Genomic DNA, 12,903 nt, shown 5'->3' on the forward strand with positions numbered 1-12,903 from the left:
GTTGTCAAAGCCTAAACTTATTGATATTATCGAAACGTCTTAAATAAATCAGCGGCGCAGGGTCATCGATGAGCCGACAAACGTGAGTGAAATTATGAACGATCTAATAATAATCGCGCTCTTATCTATACATCAAGTTGATTTGAATTCAAGGGATCAATCCTACACACGGGTTTCATCTTTTTAGTGAGCGAGGTCAGTGATCATAGTAAATGAAAATTTACGAAATATCGCCCAACATTTAACAAAATGTGCAATTGTGCATATACCAATTAGTGCGTCATGAAAGTATCTCGATGTTAGATGCAAATTTTATAAAGGGCTTTTATCACGTTACTTTTGGAAAGGGTATATCATGTGCACGTATCTAAAAAAATATTTAAAGAACGGCAAAACGCTGTCAAGATTTATATATGTATATACATACATACACACATAAATATACATACACATATATATTTAATTTATCTCTCTCTCTCCCTCTCTCTCTTTGTGTGTGTGCGCGTACGCGCGCGCCTAAATAAGCTCTTGTGCAATAGATAGTTTTAGTGAAAATTGCGTGTTTTTCTATTAGATTTTGCAGGATTTGTCTCAAGAAACATGTACGGTCTAATCTTGGAAAATCTAGCCGAATATATAAGGCAGGTTTACGGCGAAGACAGATGGGAAGAGATCCGCAGACAGGCATCTGTGGACCAGCCGAGTTTTAGTGTTCACCAGGTTTACTCGGAAAACCTGATACCGAGATTAGCGAAAAAAGCAATTCAGGTATTATGTCTATACGATGCACCGTATTTGTTTCACCGTATGTCGCAGATTAATTATTTAGCTTGGAAAAACATTGTATAATTTTCATAAAGGTCAATTATGAAATATATTTCACAATCAGTCAGAAGACATTTATAATTTTCAATATTTATTTCGTTGTCTAATATTTCAATCGTTTAACTATATTTGATCGGTATAAAAACTGAATGTTTAAATCTTGATACAGAATATACTATATTATATATCATATAAAGGATATATTAAATGCATGTAAATTTTATTTCATTCCATTTGTTCGACTAAAGCGGATAAATGGCTTTATTCGGAGCAGACTGTGAAAATATTTCAGTATATTTATTCTTCAGGTACTTGGTGTAACGGAAAAGGAATTCTTCGATCAAATGGGTGTGCACTTTGTAGGATTTGTTGGACAGTACGGTTACGATCGCGTACTCTCGGTGCTTGGACGGCATGTTAGAGATTTTCTCAATGGTCTAGACAATCTCCACGAATATCTTAAGTTTTCTTATCCAAGAATGCGAGCACCTTCGTTCATATGCGAAAACGAAACTCGTCAAGGTGAGTTTCGAAACTGCTATACATACATATACATATACATATATAGCCGTCCGCAATTCGAAAAAGTTCTGAAAACAATCTTTCATTCTTGGACTCTATTACTTCCCGATGCACATATAATTCGCAGTAAGATTCAAAAAAGGATTTTTACTTCTTTAGCCTATACGTAAAATGTTTTGGATTTTAAGAAATCGCTGTATAAGAAATTACGAATGCGCAGGATTGACTCTTCACTATCGAAGCAAACGCCGCGGCTTTGTCTATTATACAATGGGTCAAATAAGGGAAGTCGCCCGACATTTTTATCATAAGGAGCTGCAGATTGAGCTGGTACGCGAGGAAGTACTTTTCGATACTGTCCACGTGACCTTTCAACTTACCTTCGATAATCGTGCCTTCACGCTAGCATCGCTCGCGATGACCCGTGAGGAAAAACATCTGCCGATCGGGGCGTGTGTGCTTTTTGAGATATTTCCCTTCTGCATCGTTTTCGGGTGCGTGCTAAAATAATTGTGCAAAAATGCTATTGAAATTAAAAAAAAAAAAAAAAGATTTGCGCGCAATTTGTAGAATCTGCAGATATATATTTAAATTCGCACACAGAAATATTTAAGCACTAAGGTCAGCTTTGATTTTAGCGAATATAGCAATTTCTCTTATTTAATTAGATTTATTCTTATCTGTCTAATTTTCTTTTATCATGTTGGCTGCATTTGGGCAGCGCGCTGTCAACGCTATCGCATTACTCTATCGGCTATTCTTATATATTGTTATATATTAGATATGTAAAATAAAGACAGAACGACGCAACAGCAACGTGCTCCCCGAACGCATCCGAATATCTGTTTTGATGCGGTTTGAGAATCAAATTTTATTGGTTGCCTTCAGCAGAAAAAGCAGCTTTGTAACTGTTGTAAAATTCTTGAATATGATTGGCTTATACATTTAGATCTAATGAGAAAGTAAGGGCAAGAGCAATCATATATTAAAAAATTTTACAACAGTTGCAAGATGCTTGTTCTCTGCTGAACGCGCGCAGCCATATTATTTATACAATTTTTGTGTTCTGGTTCGATTTAATAATTAAATTGCAGTGATTTGAATGAAAATTAATCTGTGTGAAATTGTTCAGGAATTCCGTTCTTTTTTCTTTCTTTACCGTAAAAAATACTCTGTACATATTGTACATACAGTAGAGTGTATCGAAAAAAGGAAATATTCGAATTGGCCCAGTGCGAAAAATATAGAGGACCATGACGGAAGTTCACAGGAATGTTTTCAGATGTTTCGGACCATATCTTGAGCTTCCGCAATGGCCTTGAAGTTTTAAAATCGCCTTAATGGATAGGTAAACCCGCAACACACGATTCTTGCGAACGTCTATGACCGCGTGAAGGTGGCTGCACTTCCCACCCCAAGCCCATTCAATCACCCTACCATTAAACTTACCTTTTAGAGATTATGTAGGTGATAATCAAATTTTGTGTTAATTTTTGGATTTACTGAGCAAGCCAAAAGCTTATTTGCTCTAATTGCTTTATCTCTGTTCTCAGCACTGCAAACATAGACAGCTTTAGTGACAAGTTTTATGTATCTCTTGACACTTTGTGTGTGAAAAGGGAAATGTTCTATGAAATCTTTATTACTCTTTATTTTGGTAGACAATTCTTCACTATTGAAGTGAGTTCAGTATTGGAGGATCAGTCAAGTCTGACCAATCAATGAGTTAATTCATAATAATTCTTTGCTTCAAAATTGAGTTTAGGAATTCAAGAATTATGTGTTGCGGGTTTGCCTACCATTAACGCGATTTTAAAATTTCAAGGTGTTACGGAGGCTTAAGATATGATTCAAAAAATTTTAAAAAATTCCTGTGAACTTTCGTCATGGTCTTTCGTATTTTCCGTACTATAGGCTAATTCCGATTTCGAATATTTCCTTTTTTCGATACACTCTACTGTACACGCATGCAAATTGATTTTTTAATATGATATACATATGTGATTAATGAATAAATTAAATTTCAGATCGGATATGATTGTTAGAAGCATCGGCAATTCACTGATGGTTATATTGCCAGACCTGGTTGGCAAGAAGATTACTTACTTCTTCGATTTGGTTCGACCACTTATTGCGTTTAAATTTCAATCGGTAAAGAGTAACTCTAAATTTAGCCCATTTTGTGGCTCTCAAAATTCAAAGTGTATATCAAACGACAAAAAAAGTTTTTACTAAATTTAAAAAAAAATGGATACAAAACACGTTTAAAAAAAATTCAGCAAAAGAGCTTTTTTAAGAATAGTTTTACGTCCTTAAACATTTAAGCAACAAGGGTCGGTTTTAGAACAGAGAATCATTTTAACTAATTCTAATTAAAATTCCACTGTTATCAAAGAACTTGTATAACTTTCTTTTTGTATCTTCTAATGTGCTTGGACAATATTATTAGGAATTTGACTATTTTCTCTCTCTCTCTCTCACACACACACACACACACACACACACACACACACTCTCTCTCTCTCTCTCTCTCTCTCTCTCTCTCTCCGCAATTTCAAAAAACTAAAATTTATCTAAAAATGAGATTAATGTTTCGTCATGTATAGCATCATTTGGCATGCGATTCAAATTTCGAGAGTCATAAAATGGGGTATAGAACGGGTATAGAACGGGGTATAGAACGGCATAAAATGGGTATATAGAAACTTGTTCCTTTTGGGGTCACTTTGTAATAACGTAAGAAAAAATTTGGCAAAAAAGAGACACAAGAAAATTGATCAAGTTCAATAAATAATAATAGTCTAAATCTGTGTGTTTCTGAATATTTCAATGCACTGTGTATTTAAATATTTTGAACAATCAAAAATTCCCAAATTTAAGCTGCTAATATGATTTTAAACCATTTCTGACTGACTTATTTTGTATAATTTAGATATTAAACAGAACAAATAACATTTTTGAGCTGGTTACTGTTGAACCAGTGCTTACGGAACGATTAAATGATCGACATAGGAACGAAATTCTCTTGAGTGACGAACTTGAGACAGTGGAAGATAAGACTTTACGATTAAAGGGTACGTTTATATTTACTCTTTAGCTTTAAAAGACTTATTATTATTGTTGGTTACAGTAAAAATGTTAATTGTTATGTGAAACTTTTTATTCGCTGAAATTGATAATAAAAAAGGTTTTTTTCTGTTTTTATTATACACGGTAGTAAAACAGACTGTTATGTCGAAAAAGAAAATACGGGTGGAGACGTAGAAAAAGATTTGAGAGAAGACATCATCTCGGCAAAATCGTATTTTTTCAGGTCAAATGATATATATGGACAATTGGAAAATGATGATGTATCTTGGGACACCTGTTATGCCCGATCTGAACGCTTTAATAGCAACAGGCCTTTATATAAATGATCTCTCGATGCACGATTTTAGCCGGTAAAAAAGCCTTTCAGCCGATGTAGTTTTAAGAGGAAAAGAATTTTTTACTCGGTTTCGTGTTGTCACGACCAGAGTAACATTATTTTTCATTGTTAGAGGGAACTGTCGTGTTTGTATTAAAAATTAAATTTGAAAAAATTATAGTAGTTTTCATCTTTGGTGATCTACCATACACAGTTAAGTTCTGTATCAAACAATCGATCTGCTATAATTATATTATTGACTTAATAACGATTCACAGTGACCTCATGCTTGCTGGAACTCAACAGTCAGTGGAATTAAAATTAGCGTTAGATCAAGAACAGCTTAAGAGTAAAAAATTAGAGGAATCCATGAGAAAACTCGATGAGGAAATGAAGCGTACAGATGAGTTATTGTATCAAATGATTCCCAAACAGGTTGCAGATCGTTTGAGGAATGGTGAAAGTCCGATTGATACTTGCGAGGTATGGTTAAAAAGATTCAATATATATGGTAGATATATATCATAGAACTAACTGTACATAGCCATGCAAAACGTTAATTAAGTATTAGAAACCTTTGCGAAATTGTGTAAAAATAGTGTTATCAGGAGACGCGGTAGCGTCTCCGGCCATGTTCAAAATTTGAAAGACACTACAAGTCTCTTTATCCCGAGCCACCAAAGTCCATTTTTCAGGGGTGCATAACTATACTAAAGTATAAAAAATTTTGAATCGAACGTTATATGTCCTGAAAGGCGGCATCGCCACGAGTAATTTGAGCCAAAAAAATTTTAAATCGGTCAAGCCGTTCTGGAGATACAAGTGGTCGAAAAGTGGTGATTTTAATGAAAAATTAAGAAACGTCTCCTCCTTCTCCTTCTCCTTCTTCTTCTCTATCCGTATTCAAGGTCATAATACTAAAGCTTTTTAACATCCTCTCTCACCTTTCACTCCACCACCTTCGACCCACCAGACCTCCTCTTCCCACCACCCATCCCCCTCACCCCTCTCTTTTGTTATATAATATTTTTAAATCAAAATAAATTAATAGAAGGCTCAACAAGTATAAAACAAATAAGTTGAAAATAAGAGAAAAGAGCCAAATATTTGGCTCTTTTCTCTTATTTTCAACTTATTTGATTTTTAAATCATTTTTTAATATATTTGTGATATATTTGTACTCTAAAAAGTAAATGATATCCGAAAAAAATCATATCATAAAAGTGAAAAGTTCAAGCCATGTTAAAAAAAGGAGATACTCAAAAATTTAAACCTTTTTATCTAACAATAATATATTACCATGAAAAGTAACTGATATAAATTAAAGTTACCAGTACCAAAAGTGAACATACATAAAGTGTATGCAACTTTCGGCCGATTTTCGAATCGCCTCCGCCTTCCGCTGTCCCCCTCACCTCACCGCCCCGCGCGCAGATCAAATGTCGCTCGAGCATCGTGTGGCATTTGGACCGCGCGCGGTGAGGTGAGGTCAGGGGTTAACATTTATAGAGATCTCATATTGTGTACGTCTTTTTAGCGATGAAATCGTTGGAAAATATTCTTTGTTTGTAGATGTTCGATAGTGTATCGATCTTATTTTCGGACGTAGTGACTTTTACTGAGATTTGCAGTAGAATTTCACCGATGGAAGTTGTGTCAATGTTAAACGCCATGTATTCGTTGTTTGACACTTTAACCGAGAGAAATCGAGTTTACAAGGTATCTTTTATTTGTCAGTCGTTACATATATTAGAAAAAATTATCTCGACTATTATCTTTTAGGAATTCAACCTTATATTCAATCTTGTAGTACAAATCTGATTATATTAATTCTTATATAATAGCGCGTATTATTGCGTTATTCATAAATTTAGCAATAAATATCATTTATTTGATTTAATTTTACAATTAGTTTGATTTAATTTTAATTAAGTTTAATAGACAAAAATTGCAAAAACAATGATATCTTTATTTACATTTTCATGTTTGAAAAAATATTTTTATACCAAATGATCGGATAGTCCTTTTTTATTCAAGGTCGAAACTATCGGTGATGCTTACATGGTAGTCTCAGGTGCGCCGGTAAAAGAAAGTGATCATGCAGATCGTGTATGCGATATGGCGCTTGATATGGTAGAAGCGATAACCGATCTCAAGGACCGTTCAACAGGTATATTTTTCAATTTTCTTTTAGAGCCTTTTTTATTTTGTTATACGTTTCCCAAAAATTTCTAATAATTTTGCAATGTGATTCTCGTTACGAATCCATACAATCTTTTAAAGTCTTGGGACATAAAATCATTGTTATTACATTATATAGCTGGTCTCTCGCACTCACGCATGCACAGTGAGATTTTAACATTATATTTCTTTCTAGAGAGAGATTGTATCCTTTATAAAATTCTAATTAATTTATCTTTAAATATTAATTTGTTTACACACATATTCTGTATCTAGAAAGTGTTTAACATGTGTTTTAGGATACTGAACTCAATACATATTTCACTAACAATATAAGTGGTACGCAGCGTAGAGAGATTTGACATTACTGCACTCTAAAAGAAAATTTATCTCTATGTTAATCTCTTAAACAGGCAACCATCTTCAGATACGCGTTGGCATTCACAGTGGTGCGGTGGTAGCCGGTATCGTTGGTTTAAAGATGCCACGGTATTGTCTCTTTGGCGATTCCGTCAATACAGCAGCTCGCATGGAAGCGACAAGTCAAGCCATGCAAATACACATATCTCAATCCACTCAGGAATTGTTGTCACCCTCGTATAAGGTCAAAGAACGTGAAGAGATCGAAGTCAAAGGAAAGGGTAAGACTCGACCATCTTGAATGTTTTATTGTCTGCACTATTTTTATACGGAGCGATGTTCCTGCAATGTTTAATTCTGTTTGTTAATATTTCATCTTAAGAGGATTTATTGACACATGTTATTCTAGCTATTATAGTGAACACTGAATATATATTGTAGGCACAATGAAGACATATTGGTTGGAAAAACGAGAACGTCGTTCTGTTACGACCAAAGGGATCACTATACAGGAGCCTCATCAATGGCACACAAAGAGTTTCGAGAAAAGAGTTTCCTCGGTGGGAATGATAAGCACATCAGGTACGTTCGACAAATCGACTTCGGGAGACGTGCTGTCGAGACGTAGAGGCTCGTCGAAGATGTCATCCCCTACGCCACCGGGATCTTCGGGATTTCTTTCCGAAGAGAGAAGAATATATTCCCCTATTACTTTTCAAGATGTCGCGCGACGATCGATCGCGAATTCACCGACGAAGAATGTGGAAGTACGAGGTGAAATTTCTCTCTATATTAAAAATTTTTTTTATGTTTAATCTTCTGAGTTTTAGAGATATACGTAGAGCTATAAGTATATGTACATATATCTATAATATATATTAATTGTATAATAAAAGTATGTCGCAGCATCACCGCGTTACTGCGATTGCTTGGCGAATTGTATGATCGAGAGCTAGAGCTGCTTTAGGAACTTTACCTAAGTACTTGCTATTCCAATTTCCTGTAAACAGACTACATACATATTATAACATATTATAATAGAGGAATAAATTTCTCGTTGGTGTGATTCCAGAATGTCGATCGAATTCTATGGGTGCGGTAGGCATTAGAAGCGCATCAGACATGTTCAGTTCTCTCCTGAACGACACGGAGGAGCACTTCCGACAGCACCGGGATAACTTGTCTCCGCGCTTTGGAGAAAATCAATCGGCGAGCGTACACGGGAACCCGGAAGTGAAGATTAACGCCACTTCATCCTTGTCTTATTCACAGAGTTCGGAAGGAGAATCGAATTTATCGTTGGATTTCGCACTACAGACGCTAAAGGATAACGCAGATGCGAGAGTAATTGATAATGAAAACGAGTGTGCAGCAATGAATAGCGATCTCAACAACTCTCAATTGTTGATGCAACAGGACCAGTGCTGTCCGGGATTTACTATCTCAAAGAGCAGCAAAATGCGTCATCAGGGAAATAGCTGTATTATTGTCTAATGCACAAGTTGAAGATTGTTGCGATGAAAAATGTCGCAGATTTATCATTTTTTTAAGATATCAAACATGTTCCCTTCTTCGCTTATTTTCCTTTTCGTTTTTAACTTAAAGTAAACATGTTAACCATATTATTTTTGTTGAAAAAATTCAATTTCGATCTGCTCCTGGAATAATTTTACAAATTTAAAATAATAAATACCTTTTATGCCCATTTCCACCAATGCAGATTAACTTTTAATCTCGGTTCAATTTGCTCTTCGTCTTTTTCAAATTCTAAAAATTAGAAAAAGATTAACAGTGAGTTAAACCGAGATTAAAGTTAATCTGCATTGGTAGAAACAGGCATTAGAGATGATTTTTATGTATTTCATACAAAACAGTAATTTTTTTATAATTTCAAAGAGGAAAAGGAAGGGAGGAGAGGAGGGGAGAGACTAAAGTGAGCCTTCTTGTCCATTATTTGATTATAAGAAACTTAAATTTTTCAAAATATAGCACGGCCAAATGTATTCGCGTATGTTTAATAATAATTATACATATATCTCAAAATAAAATGCTACAAGCTTTAAAGCATTTATATTCTTCGATGCTATTTGAGCAATATTCCTAATAATAAAACAACATTGGTACATATCATATATGTGTTGGGGACCGCGATATTGTCCTGGTTATGTTCAGCAGAGAAATTTTTGATTCAGTTGAGTGAGTGAGTAAGTGAGAGAGGGGGAGTTCAGAAGCTCCAAGTTCAAATAATTAGATTGCAGTTACTTCAGTTTAGGGCGTGTTCGGATTCTCTGCACCCGTGCTCTCCTTGTTCAACGTTTGGTGAACAAGGATACATATAATGGATGCCTTTCGACACAGGATGCGTTCCGCATGGTGCTCATAATGCATTGTTTATCCGTTGCTCACCAAAAAACAAGAATAAATGGATGCGCGCATCATGCGCGATATGGAACGTACGGTGTGACACAGTCTATCAGTACGTCCTTGTTGTTCACCAATATTAAACAAGGATGAGATGATCACTGACATCACTGTGTTGTTCTGTGTTGTCGCTTTTGTTGGAAGGCACACGATATAAAGTGATGGGAATATGAACGTAATATTAAGTAGACTCGAGTGGACTCCAACATAAAAATAATTTACACGATGGTGTGTAGCTGACGTAGCAGATGCGATAGCAAAGATCAATGAAATTCTATCAGATTTCATGAATGAGCTGTTAGATGCCTAGCTTAGTTAAGCTTAATAATTTAAAGATCGCGCGCAACATGCAGTTTAGTGCAGTCAGTGGCACTTGCGATATTCAAGTAGCAGTAGTGTAGTGGTAGTTGCGTTACGGATTACGGGGGGTGCTGTCTGCTGCCGGGTGATCGCGTCGTGGTCGTCGTCGTCATCGTCACTCATCAATCAGTTGGTCGCATCGTGCTCGTGGGTTGTTGTGGCGACTTCTTCGTCATTTCTCTCTCCTTATATAAAATTTTTGCCAATTCTATATTACTCTATGGATGGAACGTCTAGTATGCTTTTGATGTGACGTGTTATATATATATATATATATATATTTTTTTTTGGAAAAAAATTATTCGGCGTAAAGTTGGGTGGTGGAAAAGACGACGCAAAAAAAGTATTGCAGGTAAATAATCATGCGACGTGTTTTCTCGCTAGATTGTCCAATATTTTAACGTACCGTGAAATGTGAGAGGTTAGGTTAGGTTAACGTAGCATGTCATGCCATGTCACTTGATATACGACACAGAAATCTGCTGCTTTCTCCCGTGATAAAAATTTGAATAAACATTGCGCTGAGAGATTTCTCTTTGTTTGTATCATTGTCTAGTCTGCACTAGTTCTCTGCGCGGTAAATTTGTCATTGACGAATCGACAGCTCGATCTTGAATTTATATTAATATCGCGATGATGATGAGAACATAAGTAGATGCTTCTCGGAACAAGTTCTCGTTCTTCAGTCGCTCGACCTTACGATGGAGATTTCACACGACTGCTGTACTTGCTGTAAATTCAATTCGGAATCATGGTAATATATTGCAGCTGTAACAAAGCATAAGTATATATCACTTAACATTCATCAGAAATTATATATTTAATGGCTGTGTAAACGGAAAAATACGTCGGGGATCTTTAAATCTTTAAAGATTTTTCTATTTCCATTTAAAAACTTTATTTACAATATTTACATATGGAATGTAGCTTGTAGCTATATCCTTTTTCTCATAGAGAAGAAAAAATTTTATCCAAGCTTGATAAAAAACCTGAATGGACAATGTTTTAATTGATATATAAATCAATTTTCATAATTATTAAGTCTTATGTTTGCAGTGAGAGAAAATGATGCAGGATGAAGACTTGGGTGGCTCAGTGAGAAAAAATATTTTCAGTCAAGGGATAATAAGAATATCACAGGTTAATATGTCTTTATAATCGTTCCACATAAACACTTTAACATCTAATACTTACACACAATTATATATTCTGTTTTATTCTACTAAAATACCATGCTGTATATATGTTAGCACTCTATTGACAAAATCAGATACTAATAAAGACACGTGATTATTATTTTTACAAACTGCTTTCTGTAATTTATTATTGTTGTTTTTGACGGTCTTTGAATCTTGTTAATTTGTAAAATCTCTCATTGCAGATATATCAAAGATACCTAGATCTATGGACTCCTCATGTAATATCACGATGGATATTTGCTTTATTCCTATTAGTACTTTTCATTCTACGTATATTTATCTCTCAAGTACGGTATTTTCTATCAAATTGTGTGTAAACGTAATTCTTTACTGTTTTATCGCATAATACTACAGAAACGCTTTCATATTTACAGGGGTGGTATATCGTCACATACGCACTAGGAATTTATCACCTCAATTTATTCATAGCATTTCTTACTCCAAAAATTGATCCTGCCATGGATTTTGATGGTAAGCGATCTGTCAGATTTTAACTTTTCCATATAATCGTACTGTGAATTATATATAGCAAAAACATTACATAATGATACATTCAGCAAATAAAAAATTATACACTCAGCAATCAAAAATTACAAATTAAAGTTAAATTTTATGTAATTTAAAGATACAAAGTTTTATACTCTTTTCTTTTTTCTTTATTTAACATGGTTAGAATTAAAAAGTTAATTTAATTTGAAATAAAATTACAGATGGAGATGGTCCAGAGTTACCTACAAGATCAAACGAAGAATTCAGGCCGTTTATTAGAAGATTACCTGAATTTAAATTTTGGTATTCAGTAACAAAATCTACAATTGTTGCCATGATATGCACTCTATTTGATTGTTTTAACATACCAGTATTCTGGCCGATACTTGTTATGTATTTCATAACATTATTCTGTATCACAATGAAGCGGCAAATAAAGGTAAGGCATCAACGGTAGATTTATTTATTTATAGCTTTTATTTTTATTATTTAAACTGTTCGATTATTAAACTATTTCGAACTAGGATCGAAACATGCAAATTACTACCAATAAACACACTTACAACTTCACATCAACACCAAGTGCAATGACTCGATTAGGCATTCTTATTACCTTTTGATTTTTATTAGTTACTTTTTATTTTACTTACCTTTTTTTATGTATTTTGATAACGGTCACACTGAAAAGTTACATAGAAAAAGTTAAATATAGCATCGTATTGAAAATGAAAAAAAAAAAAACAATTTTTATAATTCCTCTTTTCTAATTCCTTTGTCTATTTTCATAAATTTCAAATTTAAATCTGAGAAGACTTCTGCAAGAGAATTAAACGTTAAATGAAACGCATACTGTAAATAAGGTTTTTTTGTGAAACAATTTCGGGAAAGTTAGTATAAATGATCAAACTGTCCCTCTCTTCTATTCAATTTTAAAGTTTATTTAATCTTTAATCTAGCTTTTTACTGCAAATTTAATTTAAATTAATGTTATCTTTTTGCAGCATATGGTCAAGTACAGATACCTGCCTTTCACTCATGGCAAACCAAAATATCAAAACCATGAAGACACCTCACGGTTGATATCATCAAAGTGAATAGAAGTAAAGATATACTGTGCCTGTACAAAGGGGGGGGGGGGGG

General features: G+C 34.4%; 2 protein-coding genes across 3 annotated transcripts; both read left to right on the forward strand.

The window, feature by feature from the left end:
* The first annotated feature begins 600 nt into the window (after nt 1–600).
* On the forward strand, nt 601–8,788 carry Gyc88E (Guanylyl cyclase at 88E). The gene is made up of 12 exons (XM_018540037.1): nt 601–768; nt 1,134–1,347; nt 1,568–1,841; nt 3,375–3,498; nt 4,280–4,421; nt 4,661–4,787; nt 5,032–5,236; nt 6,326–6,472; nt 6,791–6,923; nt 7,348–7,575; nt 7,736–8,068; nt 8,367–8,788. Exons 1-12 carry the CDS (start codon nt 601–603, stop codon nt 8,786–8,788), a joined length of 2,517 nt encoding a protein of 838 aa, XP_018395539.1.
* Nucleotides 8,789–10,200: 1,412 nt separating this feature from the next.
* Nucleotides 10,201–12,892, forward strand: LOC108774051 (protein RER1). 2 transcript variants are annotated; one of them, XM_018540060.1, is made up of 6 exons: nt 10,201–10,427; nt 11,132–11,215; nt 11,457–11,561; nt 11,649–11,745; nt 11,985–12,202; nt 12,765–12,857. In XM_018540060.1, exons 2-6 carry the CDS (start codon nt 11,141–11,143, stop codon nt 12,855–12,857), a joined length of 588 nt encoding a protein of 195 aa, XP_018395562.1. In that variant the 5' UTR covers nt 10,201–10,427; nt 11,132–11,140. The 2 variants fall into 2 exon arrangements, with proteins under 2 accessions (XP_018395562.1, XP_018395563.1); XM_018540061.1 differs by lacking the exon at nt 10,201–10,427 and having other exon boundaries at nt 11,141–11,215; nt 12,765–12,892.
* The last annotated feature ends 11 nt before the right edge of the window (nt 12,893–12,903 follow it).

The sequence above is a fragment of the Cyphomyrmex costatus genome, unplaced genomic scaffold, assembly GCF_001594065.2.
Source record: "Cyphomyrmex costatus isolate MS0001 unplaced genomic scaffold, Ccosl1.0 scaffold23, whole genome shotgun sequence".
NCBI lineage: Eukaryota > Metazoa > Arthropoda > Insecta > Hymenoptera > Formicidae > Cyphomyrmex > Cyphomyrmex costatus.